General features: G+C 45.1%; 1 protein-coding gene across 2 annotated transcripts in view; it reads right to left on the reverse strand.

The window, feature by feature from the left end:
- The window catches only part of SORL1 (sortilin related receptor 1), a 65,252-nt gene that overhangs the window by 37,012 nt on the left and 6,082 nt on the right, over window positions 1-22,158 (reverse strand). For both annotated transcript variants that reach the window (XM_069948789.1, XM_069948787.1), the window contains exons 2-15: window positions 15,353-15,469; window positions 14,967-15,092; window positions 13,399-13,560; window positions 12,876-12,943; window positions 11,481-11,661; window positions 7,545-7,646; window positions 7,194-7,360; window positions 5,796-5,988; window positions 5,011-5,125; window positions 3,107-3,180; window positions 2,935-3,023; window positions 2,661-2,839; window positions 784-970; window positions 303-431 (exon numbers count right to left, since the gene is read on the reverse strand). In XM_069948789.1, coding sequence (XP_069804890.1) covers window positions 303-431; window positions 784-970; window positions 2,661-2,839; window positions 2,935-3,023; window positions 3,107-3,180; window positions 5,011-5,125; window positions 5,796-5,988; window positions 7,194-7,360; window positions 7,545-7,646; window positions 11,481-11,661; window positions 12,876-12,943; window positions 13,399-13,560; window positions 14,967-15,092; window positions 15,353-15,469 — 1,889 coding nt within the window. The remainder of the gene's footprint in view (window positions 1-302; window positions 432-783; window positions 971-2,660; window positions 2,840-2,934; window positions 3,024-3,106; window positions 3,181-5,010; window positions 5,126-5,795; window positions 5,989-7,193; window positions 7,361-7,544; window positions 7,647-11,480; window positions 11,662-12,875; window positions 12,944-13,398; window positions 13,561-14,966; window positions 15,093-15,352; window positions 15,470-22,158) is intronic.

Consider the following 22,158-nt stretch of genomic DNA (forward strand, 5'->3'; position numbering starts at 1 on the left):
ATTCAGAGGTCAGAGAGGTCAGTGCTGACTGTCAGAGGAGCTAGCCTGGTCATGTAGTTGTAAATTAACTCTTTGTTGTCTTGTTTTGGTGTCTCATTTCCCTCTCTCCATAGGAGAACAATGAAGACAGGAGGGAGATCTTCAAACTGCTTTTTCATGATAAAAATTAATTTTTCGGCTAATAAACTCAATTACAAAGTTTCCTCAAATCGCCTGTACTATTGATTTCTGCAAAACGAATTTTAATGACAGTGACACTTTAAAACTACACAAGCCATAATGAAATCTACTGCTATGCTCACCCCTTGGTCCTCTTGTAGGATGTTCCCACTGGGCAGGGAGAGGGGATGAGGTAAAGCCTGCCAGCAAATTCTGGATCCGGGACACAAACTTCAGATCTCAAATCTTGATTCAGCTTAAATCCGTAATCACTGGAGAGAGTGAAGATACCAGGTTAGAGGCGACGTCACCTCATGTGACATTAAACTTTAGTGGATATCTACATGATGAAAACATCTAGATCGGGGATAGGGAACCTTCAGCCCTCCAGCTGTTGCAAAACTACAATTCTCATCAAGCCTGAAAAGCCAAAGCTTTAGCTTTGGCTGTGCAGGCTTGATGGGAATTGTAGTTTTGCAACAGCTGGAGGGCCGAAGGTTCCCAATCATTGATCTATAGGTTGCTATCATTCCCTTCCGACTGTTTCCACTATGCATCACCCACACGCCCCAACATGCTACAATATAACATTTGGCTGTAAGTTACTGTATGAACATTCTGTACCATTCAAAATCTTGTCTGGTACATGAGCAGTTGGAGGTCGTTATTGGTCGGTCAAAGTCTTCGCCATTGAAGCATGTGGCATGCGGTGTCCGCCTCTTGAAAACAGTCTTGCTTCCCAGCAGACATTCATTGCCTCGTTCATCGGACGGGGACCACAGCTTGTAGTCGTTTTCCGTGCAAGGGACTCCTGGAGAACACGTCAAGAGACATACAGTCAATTTCCAACCTGGCACTGATTTTCCAAACCATCACGTCTCTTACTAATATACATGCAATTATATGTCCCATAGGTGCTTCTGAAAACCATGATTAAAGGGGTTATCCGGGTACCAAAAACAATATTTTAAACTATCCCCCTTCCCAATACCACCCTATGTCTGATATCTTGCACCCTTTCCCTATTTTTTTTCTCATTCTTATCCGCTGTGGATGTCTTAAATCCTCTACTCTGGGTCCACTCTGATCATGTTTAGCTCCCTTTTTACCCCCTTTGTAGTCACAGGACATGTGATCTCCTCTCTGGGGGCTGGGTTAGCTGTCAATTGACTTGGTAACCCGACCCCTAGGAGATATTATCTGCATCATCTCCATGCACCTGTGCTGCTTCCATAGACTTACATGTGTCCGTGAACCTAGGTTTCTGTAACATGAAAAGTTTACAGTTCTATCTCTGCTTGCTGTCAGTGAATGCAGGCATATGTATTTGTCTTTGTGTCACCGCTCTGTATATTGTAAGTGTTATAAATGTTCTAAGAGTCTGGAGGGAACTCCTTTAGCCCCCCCCCCCCCCCTCCGGTAAACAAATGCCCGTTATGCAGCACATAGCTACACCATGCACCAGCTCTGCTACATCATCATAGTATGGAATACATATTGGGGTGATGTGATGCAAAGTTAGTGAAAAAAACAGTCCTGTGTTTACTGTGCCATAGTAATGACAGCAGTGGGTAGGAAAGAAAGCTAAGGGAGTACACCAATCAGGGAGATGCATGATGGGAAATGTAGTTTTCTATCTTGGGTATAGATCAACTTTTAGAAAAACTTTTAACTCAGGAATGGCAGCAGCTAGAAAGACATGAGACGGTTCAAAATACTCAGGGGGGCTTGGTGGGTGAGACCAGCTAGCATTTAATTTTTTCGCTGTTAGGTGGATAACCCCTTTAAGTGCACCAGAGCAGTGGCTGTGGGCACATTGATGACATTCCTGTTAATCTGTAATAGGGCTGCTCCTGACTCATCTCATGTGTCACAATAAAGACCGTGTGAACAGTACATACAAAACATCAGGGAACTGTACACCCAGGAGGAAGGGGTTAAGCTTGAGTGAAACATAACACAAGCAATGTGCAGCGGTGCCGCCACCGCCGCTGTGGTTTCTCGTAGGAAGATTTCTTAAAATCACTTTAAAGAAATTGTGGTAACGACCACAAAAATTAATGCAAAGTTCTTTTGCAGGGAGGTGATGAGGGGTGTGGGGTACGAGCTTCTGCGCTACAGCCCTGTGATCTTACGGGTGTAATTGCCCTCAATAGCCCCAAAGTGCAAAAAGGGAAGAGGGGGATGGGGACAAAAGAAACAAACTCAGGGAAGTGTTATATGACCCCTGTTGGCTCTGCTGGATGGTGGAAAGGAGGAGGAGGAGGGGGGGATACCATTGTCCTGTCCCTGGCTGGCACTTTAAAGGCAATTCAGTGGAGCCCCCTGAAGCAGCCTGTTCCTGTCAATTATAAAATCAAGAAGCGATACAACCTGTGGCTCAGCAACTACAACTCCCAGCCTGTTATTGGCTTTCTGGGCATGCTGGGAGTTGTAGTTCAGCAGCACCTGCAAAGCTACACATTAACAAACGAATGCTCTATGAAATGAAAAGTCCATACCCAGGACATCACTGGTGTTGACCTGTAATATGACCCAGCTGTGCCCCTTATGGACATAGGAGCCAAAGATGGTGAACACTGTGCTTTTCTCTCCAGGCTCGGTCAGTAACCCGTACACGATCAGCGAGCTGTCTGAAAAATTAAAAGTTTTCCATGTCTCGCCTTCATTTGTACTGTACCTGGAAAAGCAAAAGAGACAAATGAACATAGAAGAAGACACAATACAAAAACAAAACACCATCATAGGCAATGGTTGGAGGGTATCATGACTTACTTTAGTTGGTTGGTTTCTACGCCTTGTGCAATGGCCACCAACACACCTCCGTGATCTCCCCAAGTGCAGAAGTGGGATCCGAGGAGAGACTGCAAACATTACAACAGAATGAGGCGAGTGCAGCGAGGAAGCGAAGAGTTAAGAACGACAGATGACAAGTAAAGAGTCTCACCTCTCTCCACCGCACCCCCGCGCTGCTGGACACATAAAGGTTAATTTTACCGACTGTATCTTTCCCCACTGAACCTGCAAAGACGACAACAATCATAACAGATTTGAATAGCAATAAAGCTGCAAGAACATGATAGATGTAAAGTTTACACATCATACATAGGTAATGTGCTGCTTCTTCTTCTTTAATCTCCATATTAGCATAGTGGGTTTTTAAGATGCCATGCTAAAATCTGCATAAAAATCTAAGGTACCGTTCACACACATAGGCCATGTTCACATGGCGTAAGACACCGGCCGTTCCATGACCCAGCCGGGTCACGGAACAGCCTGTGTCAAAGAACATAATTCCGGCACGCACTGTAGTACCGGCCAGACGATCTTTACTGCTTCACCGCATCGGAATTCCCCGCTGCATGTGATGGAGCGTGCAGGCAGAGCCACACGCTCCATTGTGTGCACTGACAGGGTGACGTGTCAGTTTTTTGCGGCGCCGCTAGGGATCCTGGCAGGAGTGTATACTAGGTGTATAAACTCCGGCAATGATTCCCTTATGGTGCGTTTACACAGAAAGATTATCTGACAGATTATCTGCCAAAGATTTGAAGCCAAAGCCAGGAGTGGATTTGAAAAGAGGAGAAATCTCAGGCTTTACTTTATGACCTGATCTCTGTTTATAGTCTGTTCCTGGTTTTGGCTTCAAATCTTTCGCAGATAATCTGTCAGATAATCTTTCTGTGTAAACGCACCATTAGCTTGCAGCACAATGTAGGTAAAGAATTAATCACGGCTGTGTTGCAAATAGCCATATACTGCAGGATCTCATACAAATATATTATGATGATAAGTCCTAATGACGCTAAACCATGTGAGGCTAAGTGAAAAATGATGAAGGTAAAGGCCCTATTACACAGGGTATTATCTCTCAAATTAGGCAAACATTTCCCCGTGTAATAGGGCCAGAGCCATTACTACTTGACACGAGTAAGGGTCCATTTACACAAAAAGATTATCTGCCAAAGATTTCAAGCCAAAGCCAGGAATGGATTTGAAAAGTGAAGAAATCTCAGGCTTTTCTTTATGATCTGATCTCTTCAAATCTTTGGCAGGTAATCTGTCAGATAGTCTTTCTGTGTAAAAGGACCCTAATCAACCAATGAGCGAGCGTTAGCTCATTTGTGGTCTGATCACTTAATTCTGACCTGTAGATCAGCTGTCACCAGTGGGTGATGTGCAGGCTATAACTAATTTATGGCCCTATTCCACGGGCCGTCTAGAGGAGCAAACGAGCGATCTCAGCGCTCGTTTGCTCCTCGTTCCCCGCTCGCTGCCGCCGCTATTCATCACGGCTGCAGCAAGCTGGCGAGTGCGGGGGGGGGGGGGGGGGGGGTTGGCTGCCCGGGTGATCGCTGATTGTCCGGGAAGCCCATAGCATACATCAGCGTCTGCTACCGATGCTCCTATTCAACAGAGCGACGGCAGAAGATCGTTGCTGTATCAGTCGCTTGTTTTTCAACATGTTGAAAGACATGCGACTGCAACGATCAGCCGACATGAACGATGTCGGCTGATCCTTGCACTCTATTCCACGGGACGATCATCGTCCGTAGCAGCCGATATCGGCCGAATACGCACAATATTCGTTCCATGGAATAGGGCCTTAAAGCAAAAGGTCCTCACAAACAACCTAGCAATTGTTTGTGCAACCTGGCTGCATGATTCTTGAGCTGTGTAATAGGCTCTGTAAAGTGAGCACTGATCTAGGGAATAAGCGTTCATTTACACCACTGCTTGGGTGGTCAAACAGCACCCTAAGGTCAGAAATTTGCTGTAAAAATTAGCAGCACATGTGCACCCTACAATAGTTAAAAATACCATGGTCATCATGTACACACACACACATACCTGTTGCTGCGATTAATCCTGGCGCTGACTCTTTGGAGACAATGGGCATAACCCGTCCTTGTGAGGTGACCTGACTGAGCGGCTGTGCCAGGCGTAGCTGGCATTCCTTAGAATTCTGCAACAAGATAGAATGTATTCCATAAATGTATCAGTGCTGGGTGGTGGAAACGCTGCTTTTTAAAGGGGAACTATTAGCAGGTTAGACGAATCAAAGCTGCTGAAAGCCCCCTATAGCGCTGGGGACATTGAGGAGGAAGGTACGGGTGTTACCTTCCTCCTCAGCGCTGGTCCCACGTTGTTAGTTGGGGTAAGTTCCACTCCGGAGCACCCTTATGAGCACTGCCGCGTCATCTGGCCCACTCCTTCTAATGATAATCAATGGGGGGGGGGGGGGGCTGAATGATGCGACAGTGCTCCTAAGGGTACTCTGGAGTGGAGTTTACCCCGACTAACAGCGTGGGACCGGTGCAGAAGAGATAGGTAAGACGCATACCTTCTTCCTCAGCATCCCCTTTAAGTATAAGTGAATTTTCCTAACTGTTCTGGTTCAGGAACATTTTCTGATTCCTAAGTTTCTGTATTTGACAGCTGGTGCCTGGAGAAGCTGGATGTGGCTATAGAGCTGCCATGTAAACATGGATATAGCCTATATCCTAAGGCAGTATTCATGTTTTTCAGGACTACCTAGGGCGGCATTCAACTTCTTCAACGGCTGGGAGTCAAATGGAGAACATTGCCAAACTAGAACAGTTCTAACAATGACCTGATACACTGTAACCACTCACCATGCAGCGTGCAGTGTCCCCATAACCGCTATACCCCGGTGCCAGGAGATATTCCCATGTTCCTCCTTTGTCAAACGTAATGACAGAGGCCACATTCTCCTTGGACAGCGGCCCGGTGAGGGTATTGGCGATGTACACGCCTCGCACGCCTTTCACCCGGTGGATGTCAGCAAATGGCTCATTCTCGAGATATCTGAGGATAACATTAAAAGCAACTCACCATTACAGAAAATATCTCTACACAGCGTAACAGTACAAGGTGTCCACAGTGTATCAGAGACTTGTTCTCAGAGACTATTACTCTGCTGTTTAAGCTCCCGAGCTCTCGTCTTCTGAACGCAAACAAAAAAAGTTCACATTCACTGACATCAAGCAGAGGTTTTAGGAGAAGTAATCTCCTCCCTGCACTGCAGGAAATCTCTGCAGAGACTCCCATAGCAGGTCCCTTCTGCTTGCAGATACAAATACACTACAGATACCTCCGAGTCAACATCTGCAATAAATCTGCTGCTAAGATTTTTAAACATACATTTTTTTTATTTGTGTATTACATTATTGCATGGCTAAATTTGCTGTGGAAAATGCGCAACATATGTGCAACAACAAAAAAAAAATCAAATGATCTGCTTTTTTTCAATTATTTTTCTATTATTCTCTGAACTTTGTTGTTTAAAGGGGTTGTTCACTAAAAAAAATTTTCCTTCAGATCAACTGATGCCAGAAAGTGCCAGAGACTTGTAATTTCCTTCTATTAAAAAATCTCAAGTCTTCCAGTACTTATCAGCTGCTGTATGTCCTACAGGAAGCAGTGTAGTCTTTCCAGTCTGACACAGTGCTCTCTGCTGCCACCTCTGTCCATGTCAGGAACTGTGCAGAGCAGTAGCAAATCCCCATAGAAAACCTCTCCTGCTCTCCAGACTGGAAAGAACACACCACTTCCTGCAGGACATACAGAAGCTGATAAATACTGGAGATTTTTTAATAAAAGTAATTTCTAATAGGTGCATCTTTTCAGGTAAGAGGTATACTGCGGCTTCACCAGCGACAAAGTCACAGAAATAGTCCCACTGTGACCTAAGTTGGTGTGAAAGTGACCAAAAATCTTGGCTTTCTGGTTACTGTCAAGTCATGACAACTGCGCTCCAATGTAACCACATCCAATATACAAGGTCTGTCATACCTCTGTCATTATCCTCTTAGGTTCAGTGTAAGGCTATGTTTCCGGGGGAAGGCGGGCATCTCATTGACGGCCGCTAATAAAAACCACGGTGATTATTATCGGCCGTCTGTATTACGAGGCGGCTGCCTTCCCCCGATATGTTCCCGATGTGGGAACATAGGCTATAGCTGCTTGCACAGTGCCTATTGGTTAAGCCCACAACACGTGACCCCACATACCTGACAAGCGTCTCCTTTCCACCTCCGGGATTAAAGTACAGGATGTTCTCCAGGGAGAGGGAGAAGCGCAGACCCTCCACTTCGGATATATACAGGTTTGTTACATTGTTGCTGTGCTTGACACATGCAAACACCTGATCCTCGGAGACATCAGTGATGTAATATTCCTGATGGTATAACAGAGGACATTTCACGTTAGTTACTAAAGTAAATCAGGTCAGAAATATTCTGCTAACATATATGCTGGATTATCAGATATCCTGGACTATCGGACAAAGTCGGCCAAATTGTAAATACACAGTCTGCAGCCATTGTGCTCATTGTTTGGTCTTCTGCACATGGGACTCTCACCGTGATGGGATGTCTAGTTATGAACTGCGCTGACTGCATTGGTTTGCGGTTGTAGGAGACCCAGAGCTGCACCGAGGACTGATCCTTACTGCCCAGCAAATGCTACAGGAAAAGAAAAGACACATGAGCACCAAATACTACCTACCAATATGTCATACATAGATGAGGAATACAGTATACAGCTACACAGAGATTTCCTAATCCTGAGTTACAGTTTATATGTACACAGTGACCCCCACCAACAGAATAGTGAGTGCAGCTCTGGGGTATAATGCAGGATGTAACTCAGGATCAGTACAGGATAAGTAATGTAATGTATGTACACAGTGACCCCACCAGCAGAATAGTGAGTGCAGCTCTGGGGTATAATGCAGGATGTAACTCAGGATCAGTACAGGATAAGTAATGTAATGTATGTACACAGTGACCCCACCAGCAGAATAGTGAGTGCAGCTCTGGATTATAATACAGGATGTAACTCAGGATCAGTACAGGATAAGTAATGTATGTACACAGTGACCCCACCAGCAGAATAGTGAGTGCAGCTCTTGAGTATAATGCAGGATGTAACTCAGGATCAGTACAGGATCAGTAATGTAATGTATGTACACAGTGACCACACCAACAGAATAGTGAGTGCAGCTCTGGATTATAATACAAGATGTAACTCAGGATCAGTAATGTAATGTATGTACACAGTGACCCCACCAGCAGAATAGTGAGTTCATCTCTAGGGGCAATTATTACCAAAAGTTTTTCCTGGTCACAGTTTTCTGCGGTCGCTATTCATTAAATAGTGGCTGAAAAAAAGTGTCAGTGCACACTATAGAGTGTGCGGTTCTGGCTGCACGCTCCATTGTGTGCAGCAGGGGATTCGGATGTGGGTGCGCACGGATGTGCCCGCATCCGAATTCAGTGGCAGTGAAGATCATCCGGCCGGTACTGCAGTACCGGCCGGGATGATCTTCTCTGACACCGGCCGGGTCACGGAACGGCCGGTGTCCCGCTGTGAGAACATGGCTTGATGATGCAGTACTTAAAGCTGCAGGGCTGTAAAACCTCAGCAATTCAAGGTAAACACAGGCTTTATCTGAATAGACCCTTACTAAAGTGATGTAAATTCAGACAGCTGTAATACATCTCATCTAAACACACAGCCAAAACCAGGATCTGATCTCATCCTGTGTAGAACAGGATCTGATCCCTTACTGGCTCTAAATATGCGCATATGGGGGAGGTGTGTTACCGCCGTCTGAATGAAGCCTCAAGACACAACTTTTTCATCCTCTTATCTGTGAGAGAAGTAACCAATGATAAGTTACACAGACTGATGTGTTACAGAGGCAGCTTCCTCATTCTTCTGAGGTCAAGGCTGCAGACACACCAACATGTAGAATAAGGGACCTATTACAGGAAGGACTGTCTGCCGAATCAGGGAAGATATCACCCTGTGTCATAAAGACAACAATCAGACGGTCAGTGACTGGCTGTGCGGCCTGTCATTGAAAAGATGGGGGCAGAAGTGGCAGCAGCAGCTGTGGTGAGGGAGAATAAGTATAAACTTTATTATTTTCTATGTAAAAAGCAAGGGCTGCACGGACATCGCTAACGACGTATGTGAGGCCCTGATGCATGAGCCATGTATAGGCTTACAGTGCAATGTTGACCATCTAATACGGCCCTAAGGAGGCTCTATACTAGACTAGCACACACAAATAAAAACTTATAGAACTGGGACTTGAAGTGAACTAGGACTTGGGAGTGAACCTTGAGCACACCCCCATTTGTATGAACCCGAACGCTCTGCACTTGATTACTGGTGGCTAAAGAAACTGGATGCAGCCCTAGGGAGTCCAAGAAAACGTGGATGCGGCCTATGGCCTATGTCTGTATCCATGTTTTTCCGACAGCCTTTGGGCTGCATCCAACTTCTTTAGCCACCAATAATCAAATGCCGAACATTAGGGTTTGGACATGCAACCCTGCTACTATACTAGTATGCAGCCTAAAGTTAACTGTGAGGCCTACCCTTACATGTAGTGTGTAGCAGCCTGAGAATAACAGCATGTCCATTGTCTAAGGGTCCATTTACACAGAAAGATTATCTGACAGATTATCTGCCAAAGATTTAAAGCCAAAACCAGGAATGGATGTGAAAAGAGGAGAAATCTCAGTCTTTCCTTTATGACCTGATCTTTGTTTATAGTCTGTTTCTGGCTTTGGCTTCAAATCTTTGGCAGATAATCTGTCAGATAATCTTTCTGTGTAAATGGACCCTTAGGGCCCTTTTACACAGAAAGATTATCTGAAAGATTATCTGCCAAAGATTTGAAGCCAAAGCCAGGAATGGATTTGAAAAGAGGAGAAATCTCAGGCTTTCCTTTATGACCTGTTCTCTGGTTATAGTCTGTTCCTGGTTTTGGCTTCAAATTTTTGGCAGACAATCTGTCAGATAATCTTTCTGTGTAAAAGGGCCCTTAGACACAACTTGTAAGAGAACACTTACATAGAAACATAGTAAAAGCCCCCCTGGTCCATCTAATCTGTCCTTATATTATTCCATTCTTATTATCTTAGGATAGATATATGTGTGTCCCAAACAAATTTATATTCAGTTATTGTAGATTTACCAACCACATCTGCTGGAAGTTTGTTCCAAGCATCTACTACTCTTTCAGTAAAGTAATATTTCCTCACGTTGCTTCTGATCTTTCCCCCAACTAACCCCTCACAGTGTCCTCTTGTTCTTATTAAAAAACTGTTCCCACCTAAACCTTATTTAGTCCTTTAACTTATATAAAACTTTCCATCATGTCCCTCCTTTTCCTTCTTTCCTTCAAACTATATAGATTCAAATCCTTAAAAGCAAAGTCCATTGAAAATTTTTATTAAAGTATTTTATTGCCCCCCCAAATGTAATACAAATCCCCAATACACACTTATTACGGGAAATGCTTATAAAGTGCGTTTTTCCCTGCACTCACTACTGCATCAAGGCTTCACTTCCTGGATAACATGGTGATGTCACTTCCTGGATAACATGGTGATGTCACTTGCTGGATAACATGGTGATGTCACTTCCTAGATAACATGGTGATGTCACTTCCTGGATAACATGGTGATGTCACTTCCTAGATAACATGGTGATGTCACTTCCTAGATAACATGGTGATGTCACTTCCTAGATAACATGGTGATGTCACTTCCTGGATAACATGGTGATGTCACTTCCTGGATAACACGGTGATGTCACTTCCTGGATAACACGGTGATGTCACTTCCTGGATAATACGGTGATGTCACTTCCTAGATAACATGGTGATGTCACTTCCTGGATAACATGGTGATGTCACTTCCTGGATAACATGGTGATGTCACTTCCTGGATAACATGGTGATGTCACTTCCTAGATAACATGGTGATGTCACTTCCTGGATAACATGGTGATGTCACTTCCTGGATAACATGGTGATGTCACTTCCTAGATAACATGGTGATGTCACTTCCTGGATAACATGGTGATGTCACGACCAGACTCCCAGAGCTGTGCGGGCTGTGGCTGCTGGAGAGGATGATGGCAGAGGGATGCTCAGTGCCCCCCCCCCCCCCAATGCCCTGTGTCCCTCAGTGTCCCTCTGCCATCATTCTCTCCAGCAGTCAACCACTGATGTGTGGATGATGCAGATGAGTATGTGCAGCCTATGAGGACATGTTCACATGCCTCAGATTTATTTATTTTTTATTTTTTACAAGAATTTCTGAGCCTGTAACATACACAAGAATGGCGTCTGCTGAAACATATATAATTGTTTCAGAAACAACTGCATTCAGATGTATCTGCAATACATCTCTGCAATAAATCTGCCGCGTGTGAATACACCATAACTCTGATCCTAGAGCTACAATGAATGTATTCTTCTCATAGGTGACTCTTACCATGGTCTTAGTGGCAAACATGTAATTCTCCCTGAGCTGGAACCCATCCACGTTCTCAATAATCAGCTCTGTGTTGTCACGAGACTGGAAGTAATCTGTGCTGCGTAGGACGGTTGAGGTGCCCCGGGGCTCGTGGCGTTCCACGTAAACTGTGTTTGGTTTGTCAAGAGAAGCGACACCCCTGAGGGGAGAATAAAGCACAGTATAACCAGCCGAACCATGGGGGGGGGGGGATCAAATCAGCCTGTAAGACGTTAAAGAAGTACTCCGACGAAAATATTTTTCTTTCGAATCAACTGGTTTCAGAAAGTAATATTGATTTGCAGTTTACATCTTTTTAAAAATCTCAAGTGTTCCAGTACTTATCAGCTGCTGTATGTCCTGCAATGGTATATTCTTATCAGTCTGGCACAGTGATCTCTGCTGTCACCTCTATCACCATAGAAAAGCTCTCCTGCTCTGGACAGTTCCTGTCTCGGATAGAGGTGGCAGCAGACACCACTTCCTGCAGGACATACAGCAGCTGATAAGTACTTGAAGACTGGAGATTTTTAAATAGAAGTAAATTACAAATCTAGTAGTTTTCATCAATTGTATATTATTGCAACATTTGTAGCAATTGGATTAATGGAAGGTGCCATGTGGAAACCACAGAGAAATTGTTTGATTTAAAGATTATTTTTTACAGTCATAGGCCATGTTCGGATGTGGTAAAACAGTGGCCGTTCTGTGACACGGCCTGAGCTGTTCAACCCGGCCAGTACTGCAGTACCGGCTGGATAAACATCAATTCTTTTTAATTGGAATACGGGTGTACATTCGGGTGTGCCCGCACTCCAATTAGCCATAGCAGACAATGTAAAGTATATCCGGAGCCGCACTTTACATTGTGTGCGCACGCACAAAATAGACACGTGAGTTTTCTGTGTGGCCGCATTGGAATTCCGGACGGAGTGTATACAATGTGTGTGTATACACTCCGGACGGGATTCCATAGGGGTTAATGCGATTGGCCGGCGTGATTATACAACAGCCGTTGTTGCAAACTTGCAACAACGGCCGTTGTTTAATCAAAAAATACATAGGGGGAGATTTATCGAACATGGTGTAAAGTGAAACTAGCTCAGTTGCCCCTAGCAACCAATCAGATTCCACTTTTCATTTTCCAAGGAGTCTGTGGCGACTGAGCCAGTTTCACTTTACACCATGTTTGATAAATCTCCCCCATTGTGTGAATGTGGCCATAGGTTGTATCCATGTTTTTGCTGACTCTAGGGCTGCATCTAACTTATTTAGGCACCAGTATCCAAAAGCATGCTCGGGTTGCGCTCATCTCTAATGGTGACAGAATATTAAGCATATGGTGAAGACGTCTCTGAACTAGCCGGCACCTACCAATAGAAGGTCTTGACGTGCTCCTGAATCATTATCCATGTCTGCCCAAAATCTTCAGACTTCCAAAGCTTAAAAAAAACAAAAAGAGAGAGAAAAATCAGAGTTTCCTAAATGCCAAGCGTATAAATGAGATAGAAATGGGGCACCTGCACCTATACATTGTAACAAATTATTGGAAACTGAGAGATTTGTGCTGCAGGTATGTTGAAACCACGGATGGGAAACCTTCGGCCCTCCAGCTGTTGCAAAACTACAATACCCATCATGCCTGGACAGCCGAAGCGAAGCTTTGGCTGTCCAGGCATGTTGGGATTTGTGGTTTTGCAACAGCTGGAAGCCCCATAGAGAATTAATAAAGCACCGGCTGCTGACACGCCGCACCATTCATTCCATCCTTGGAATTGATAGAAGAACCTGGCCCCTTACTGATCAGCATGTTATCCTGCAGATAGGAGATACCACGCTCACATAGGTATACCCCTTTAAGCCTGATGGTAAATTTTTACATGTGATTACATCTCACCTGTTTGTTGGGGTGCAGCTTGTCATAACCCAGCACCAGGTTGGTATCATTGCTGTGCAAGAGGAGGTCGGTCGGTTTGAACGGAATTGCAAAACTCCTCACGGTGACACAAAAATCTGTTGTGATCCACAGGTAGTTGGCATCGGCATCTACAAAGATGTACTGAAACAACATAAAATAGAAATCAGGGCAAACAAAAAATCAGATAAACTCTGTTGCTTCTGGTCAGGTGACCCATGCCGCCCTTCACCAGGCTCTGAAAATAATACAGTGAAAAATAGCAGGGACAAGTATCCCGCTGAGCTACATCCCCGGAGGTGGCTGTCACATTTGGCGAAGTTACTGCCTGACAGCTGGAAATAGATCAAATGCCCAAAATAGATCTCTAGAGCTAAGACTGTGCACACCTGCATAGCACATTGTAGCAAAAGTCATCCGTTCTCCTATGGCAGGGGTCTCCATTCTGTGGCTCACAAGAGCAGGAGAGCCACAGGTTGCTGAAAAGTGTCGCTGCCATCATAGAAAACTTTTGACATGTCATAGAGACATGTCAAAAATTTTGATCAGTCTGAGTCTGAGCCGAGAGAAGACCACGCTAAGTGCAGTCCTCTCCTGACTCTGTGTCATGTGATAAGTCGGACTGATAATGTAAGTCTATGGAGCCTGACTGGTTATGCTTCCACAGAGCTGGGAGCTGACACACTGCAGCGTGGTCCTCCCCCCACTAGTTCTCGCGATTGGTACCGGACCGATCAAAACCTCTGACATGTCTCTATCTCTATGTTTCTATGATGACATTTTAAGGGTTAAATTCTTTCAAATCAACTGGTGTCAGAAAGTGCCAGAGACTTGTAATTTACTTCTATTTAAAAAAAATCTCAAGTCTTCCAGTACCTATGAGCTGCTGTATGTCCTGGAGGAAGTGGTGTATTCTTTCCAGTCTGGAGAGCAGGAGAGGATTTCTATGGGGATTTGCTGCTGATCTAAACAGTTCATGACATGAACAGAGGTGGCAGCAGAGAGCACTGTGTCAAACCGAAAAGAATACACCACTTCCTGCAGGACATACAGCAGCTGATAAGTACTGGAAGACTGAAGATTTTTAAATAGAAATAAGTTACAAGTCTCTGGCTCTTTTTGGCATCAGTTTAATCAAGAGAAATTTTGAACTATCCTTTTAAAGGACCACTATTTTGTCACCACAATGCATGATGCAGCTTCATTCTATCCATTAAAGGGGTTATCCAGGGCTACACAAAAATGGCCACTTTCTTTCAGAGACAGCCCCTTTCTTGTCTCCAGTTTAGGTGCAGGTTTTGTAACTCATTTCCATTGAAGTGAATGGAGCTTAATTGCAAACCGCACCTGAACTGGAAACAAGAGTTATGCTGTCTCTGGAAGAAAGTGGCCATGTTTTTGCAGCACTAGATAAGCCCTTTAAGATGAGTTTTGTCTGTGCTGCTCTGTCAGCTTTGTTTCACATGACATCTATAGGGGGCTCTCCACCTGGTAATATTGTCCCCCCATCACCCATGACCTGGGCACTGCTGCAGTGTCAGAGAAATTACCCGTTTATTGTCGACGGGGCTGTGGAAGAACTGGGCCACGGTGGGAGCCTTCTCATCTCCAGACGGGTATCGGAATTTGTCGGATATTCTCTTGAAGCTTTTTCCATAGTCATAAGACACGTAGACCTGAGTGGGCAGAATCAGACACATAACATTTATATACAGGGAGGATACTGAGACAAACAGGAGTTTAAAGGGGATCTCTATACAAACATAGAGAATGACAGGAGGAGGAGAAAGCACATGGGCCATCTACTGTATATGTTTACTTACTAAGGATCTACATACCACATCTGCAGGAAGTTTGTCCCAGGTCTCTACTACTTTTTCAGTAGCATTTTTTTTATAATGCTTCCGATAAGAAACATAAGAAACTCTTAACTCACATTGCTGCTCTTGGTGCCCAGAGACCCCAGGCTGTCTCTGGTGAGACCCACAATGACGTTGCTTCTTTCTCCGGCCCAGTGGACGACGATCTGATTGTGAGAGTCATTGAGGCTGACCTAAAACGGGAAACACATTATTATAATTGACTGCTATGTACAATGTCTCATCCTCTGCTAGCTGTCAGTGAATGGGGCCTGTCCTGCTCACACAGTTAAAGAAGCAGCAGCCAGTATGAAAACACAGTGCTGGGCTGTGTTCACACAGTATTTCCGTCAGTCTTTTGTTCAGTATAACCAAAATCTGGAGTGGATTAGAAAGGGCAAAACTATAATTGTTACAAAGATTTGTACAGCTTCTGTGTTTTTAAAGGGAATCTGTCACCCTTGCACCTGAGGCAAAACCCTCCCGACCCACAAATAGAGCCCCCAATACTTACCCCCTCCTGCCAGTCCCGCTGTGGAGAAATCCCTGCCCGTTCATCTACGCGCTCAATGTGCAAATGAGAAGAGATGAGTCCGATGACCATAGGAAATCACAGCTTGAACTCTTCTCTTCTCGTTTGCATATAGAGCACATGGATCAGGGATGAGGAACCTTCATCCCCCAGCTGCTGCAAAACTACAATTCCCATCATGTCCAGGCATGATGGGAATTGTAGTTTTGCAAGAGCTGGAGGGCCGAAAGTTCCCCATCGTAGATGGACTGGCGTCAGGATCAGGGGGTCGGGTGGGTTCTGCCCTGGATGCCAGGGTGCCAGGTTCCCATTAACCCACTCCTGCTTTCGGCTGAAAAAAGATTGACGAAAAAACTATGTGTGAACATAGCCCTGCACTGTGAAGCATGGAGAGAGACAGAACAGGAGCCTGAGCATCTGGTAAAAGAGGAGGTGCAGTTCACATTACAACCCCCTGCAACAGCTATAATGGGGGACCTGGCACGAAGAGGATGCATAGCAGACTAAAGATGGAGGCATAATACACTGCAACAGTCACCCTGCTGTACCCAGGAGCTGCCGACCACATCCGTCACTGTGTCCTCACCAGTTATAATGTCCCCTCCACCACAAAGTCTGCTGCAGAAAATCACAACATACAAACAAGTCATGATCTCATGTTACTGCCGGGGTGAAGGGTAACACACACATTTACTGATACTAAGTGCAAACTTAGGGTGGTATTTCACGGGACGATAATCGTTGAAAAAACGGTTAATTGTTTGGATTTGAACGATAATTGTTCAGTGTACTAGCAGACAACGATTAAACGACCAACGAGAAATCGTTGGTCGTTTGATAGAATTTGAACCTATTTTTATCGTTGATCGTTTTCAAATCGTTCGCATGTGATAAGAGGTCGTTCGGTCGTTCGCAGTAGCGGCGACAAGACAACTGCAAGAACGATCATAAGTAGCGATCATCGTTCCATGTAATCGGGTAAACGATTTCAGGTCGCTCGCCATAGCGGTGGTTTGAGATTGTTTATCGGTAATTGTTAAAAAATCGCTTTGTGGAAAAGGACCCTCATGCTGCGTTTACACGGAGCGATAATTCGTCCGATCGTACAATTAACGATTTCGAAGTAACTTTTTTTTTTTATAACGTTTGGCGTTTAGACAGAACGATATATCGTACGGAAAAATCATTTTGCGATCGTATTGCGATTACATGGAACGATCTGCGAATTTTTTGCAAACGACCAACAACGATTTGAGAACATGTTCAAAGTTAAAAATGAACGATTTCTCGCTCGTCTTTTGATTGTTCGCTGCACTTACACGTACGATTATCGTTCGAATTCGATTGTTATCGTGCAAATTCGCACGATAATCGTTCTGTGTAAACGCAGCATTAGACTAGACAATCTTTAACTGTGCCGGAGTTATCAGGCTGTTTTTGATAAATCTGTCGCACTTAAAGACTGTCTAGTTTTTTGGGCAAAGTTTGCGTCACCTATTACTTGGCTTGCAGCCCGCTAGAATTTTCAGCAAGATTCAGGTGCATTTTTTTAATGCAAAGTAGAATGCGACCCATTTTTTGATAAACTCCACCCCTTTGTATAAGCTCCACCCCTTTTAGCATCGGGCAGAAAAGAGTCTGAAAGTGGTGGAAAAGTGTCTAAAATGCATAATAGAAGTCCCATGCGCTACTTTTTCAGCTAGAATTCACATTAGTAAATCAAGGCCACTGTCTGTGGAGATTCATCTAATCTATTGCTCCCTGTTATCAGCCACATAAGGCTGGAGAAAGGCTGACTGAGCCAGAGACATCCCATGTAATGTGACTGATATCGGACAGTCCTCTTATAACGCTCTCATATAACACTCCATCACACCTGTATATCTCACACTCAGCTTTTCCAGACTATTGAATGATAACTATTCCCTAATCCAGGAAAGCTGGTACAACAAAGCCACCCCTGAATGAGGACGAGATGGAGATCTCTGACAGGAGAAGAGGAGGAGGAAGAGGAAGGTGTTATTTTGCCTCTAGATACAATCTGCATTGCAAATATTGTGACAGCCTCTTCTGCATTATTAACACAGCGGATGTTAATTCGCACGTACAGGCCGTGAATTTCGGCACCGTACAGAACAAACCCAAGACAGTAGACTACACTTTGACAGTACATCCAGCAGCTCTCCTATAAATCCTCTGTGCTGCTGTTTGGTTGTGTTCTATGCTTCCTGCGGTGCTTCTTGCTGCAAACATGAATGATCAATACCGTGGAATGATATTCCTGACACAGTCTAGTCTTTGACAGCTTGCAGAGCTCTTGGACTATCACTAAACCTTCTATGGAGCTGACGCAGAGAGGTTATTACAGGTGTGTACAGTGTAAATAATCCTCTACAATGTAAACTGAAACCTCTACTGAAACACTGTAACAAACCATCAGGGTAGGAGAGAGATGTGTGCTTATACATACAGCAGTTGTGTATGCGGGGTTACTGTTCAGTGTCTGTATGTAAACAGGAATCGACCATTCACTGACAGCAAGCAGAGAGGCTGCCCAGTGTGATACACATAGAGCACAGGAGGTATATAGGAGGGTGCTAATACTTCTGCACAGTGTGATACACAGAGCACAGGAGGTATATAGGAGGGGGCTAATACTTCTGCACAGTGGGATACAGATAGAGCACAGGAGGTATATAGGAGGGGGCTAATACTTCTGCACAGTGTGATACACATAGAGCACAGGAGGTATATAGGAGGGTGCTAAAACTTCTGCACAGTGTAATACACATACAGCACAGGAGGTATATAGGAGGGTGCTAATACTTCTGCACAGTGTAATACACATACAGCACAGGAGGTATATAGGAGGGGGCTAATACTACTGCAAAGTCTGATAAACAAAGCACCGGAGGTATATAGGAGGGGGCTAATACTTCTGCACAGTGTGATAAACAAAGCACCGGAGGTATATAGGAGGGGGCTAATACTACTGCACAGTGTGATACACATAGAGCACAGGAGGTATATAGGAGGGGGCTAATACTTCTGCACAGTGTGATACACGTACAGCACAAGAGGTGTATAGGAGGGGGCTAATACTTCGGAACAGTGTGATACACATAGAGCACAGGAGGTATATAGGTGGGGGGTAATACTTCTGCACAGTGTGATACACATAGAGCACAGGAGGTATATAGGAAGGGGGCTAATACTTCTGCACACTGTGATACACATACAGCACTGGAGGTATATAGGAAGGGGGCTAATACTTCTGCACACTGTGATACACATACAGCACAGGAGGTATATAGGTGGGGGGTAATACTTCTGTACAGTGTGATACACAGAGCACAGGAGGTATATAGGAGGGGGCTAATACTTCTGCACAGTGTGATACACAGAGCACAGGAGGTATATAGGAGGGGGCTAATACTTCTGCACAGTGTGATACACATACAGCACTGGAGGTATATAGGAAGGGGGCTAATACTTCTGCACAGTGAGATACACATACAGCACTGGAGGTATATAGGAGGGGGCTAATACTTCTGCACAGTGGGATACACATAGAGCACAGGAGGTATGTAGGAGGGGGCTAATACTACTGCACAGTGTGATACACATAGAGCACAGGAGGTATATAGGAGGGGGCTAATACTTCTGCACAGTGAGATACACATAGAGCACAGGAGGTATATAGGTGGGGGGTAATACTTCTGCACAGTGTGATACACAGAGCACAGGAGGTATATAGGAGGGGGCTAATACTTCTGCACAGTGTGATACACGTACAGCACAAGAGGTATATAGGAGGGGGCTAATACTTCTGCACAGTGGGATACACATAGAGCACAGGAGGTATATAGGTGGGGGGTAATACTTCTGCACAGTGTGATACACATAGAGCACAGGAGGTATATAGGAGGGGGCTAATACTTCTGCACAGTGTGATACACATACAGCACTGGAGGTATATAGGAAGGGGGCTAATACTTCTGCACAGTGGGATACACATAGAGCACAGGAGGTATATAGGAGGGGCTAATACTTCTGCACAGTGTGATACACGTACAGCACAAGAGGTATATAGGAGGGGGCTAATACTTCTGCACACTGTGATACACATAGAGCACAGGAGGTATATAGGTGGGGGGTAATACTTCTGCACAGTGTGATACACATAGAGCACAGGAGGTATATAGGAGGGTGCTAATACTTCTGCACAGTGTGATACACATAGAGCACAGGAGGTATATAGGAGGGGGCTAATACTTCTGCACAGTGTGATACACATAGAGCACAGGAGGTATATAGGAGGGGGCTAATACTTCTGCACAGTGTGATACACATAGAGCACAGGAGGTATATAGGTGGGGGGTAATACTTCTGCACAGTGTGATACACATAGAGCACAGGAGGTATATAGGTGGGGGGTAATACTTCTGCACAGTGTGATACACATAGAGCACAGGAGGTATATAGGTGGGGGGTAATACTTCTGCACAGTGTGATACACATACAGCACAGGAGGTATATAGGAGGGTGCTAATACTACTGCAAAGTCTGATAAACAAAGCACCGGAGGTATATAGGAGGGGGCTAATACTACTGCACAGTGTGATAAACAAAGCACCGGAGGTATATAGGAGGGGGCTAATACTACTGCACAGTGTGATAAACAAAGCACCGGAGGTATATAGGAGGGGGCTAATACTACTGCACAGTGTGATAAACAAAGCACCGGAGGTATATAGGAGGGGGCTAATACTTCTGCACAGTGAGATACACATACAGCACTGGAGGTATATAGGAGGGGGCTAATACTTCTGCACACTGTGATACACATAGAGCACAGGAGGTATATAGGAGGGGGTAATACTTCTGCACAGTGTGATACACATAGAGCACAGGAGGTATATAGGAGGGGGTAATACTTCTGCACAGTGTGATACACATACAGCACTGGAGGTATATAGGAGGGGGCTAATACTTCTGCAGAGTGAGATACACATACAGCACTGGAGGTATATAGGAGGGGGCTAATACTTCTGCACACTGTGATACACATAGAGCACAGGAGGTATATAGGAGGGGGTAATACTTCTGCACAGTGAGATACACATACAGCACTGGAGGTATATAGGAGGGCTCTGATATGCTCGGCACTGTACAGCAGCCATGACAGGCACTGCTCTGCTATGACACTGCTCAGCAGGATCCGTGGATCTATCTGCAGACAATGGCGCTGAGCTCAGGGACGCTGCCGGTCCCCGGGGCGCTGGTTTCCAGGTGACTGAACCCGTGATTGGTTTGTTTGCTTGTTATGAGATCACACAGGTTCATTGCTGCACACGGGCCGCTCTACCTGTGTACACAGTGATAGGGCACGGCCGACATCTGTCCTGACCCCGGGCTGCAGAATGGGAAATCATCCCCCCCCCCATATGATAGACACTGATTAAAGGACTAGTCCAGGGGCCACACTTGTCTATGTTGAAGAACAGTATAAGACAGGGACAGGGAACCTTAGCCCTCTAGCTGTTGCAAAACTACAATGCCCATCATGCCTGGACAGCCAACGACTGTAGTTTGCAACAGCTAAAGGGCCAAGGTTCCCCATCCCTGATCTAAGTAAACCATGTAAACCATGCTGTACCTGCACTGATACATTGTAGCAAACTCAGGACAGGAGAAGGATTTGTGCTGCCAGTGCTTGTTACAATGGATACAATTGTAACAAGTGAAGTGAACAGACCCCCCCCCCCCCATACAGTGACAGCAAACAGAGATTTGATATACAAAGTATAGTATACAGCTGGAGGGGAGTGTTAGCTGTATTCGCAGAGTATATTTCAGGTATAAGGTATACAGGACTTCCGCCCTGAGCAGGATGACAGATCATATGACATTACGCGGCAGTAAAGCAGAATATCTTCCCTGAGGATGAGGACAAAGCAGGTGAAGCTCCCACAGACAATACAGGGAGGAGCTGGTGATAATGGATATCTGCTTCTCTCCAATCTGCTCTAATACATTTACTTTTAGGCTATGTTCACACTACGTATTAGACCGCCCGTTCCGTGACCCCGGCCGGGTCACAGAACAGCCGGTCTCTGGCCGGATCATCACTTAAGTACCGGCCGGATGATCTTTCGGCCGCAGAACTCTGATGCGGGCGCATCAGCGTGCGCCCGCATCAGAGCTTCCCATAGCCCACAGTGAAGCAAGCGGCCGGAGCCGCTCGCTTCACTGTGTGAACTGACAGGTCTTTCTGTGTCCAGAATTCACTTATTTCCGGCCGCAGAAAACTGACCTGTCAAGTTTTTTCCGGCGCCGCACAGATCCCGG

The sequence above is a fragment of the Dendropsophus ebraccatus genome, chromosome 12 (assembly GCF_027789765.1).
Source record: "Dendropsophus ebraccatus isolate aDenEbr1 chromosome 12, aDenEbr1.pat, whole genome shotgun sequence".
NCBI classification, from domain to species: Eukaryota; Metazoa; Chordata; class Amphibia; order Anura; family Hylidae; genus Dendropsophus; species Dendropsophus ebraccatus.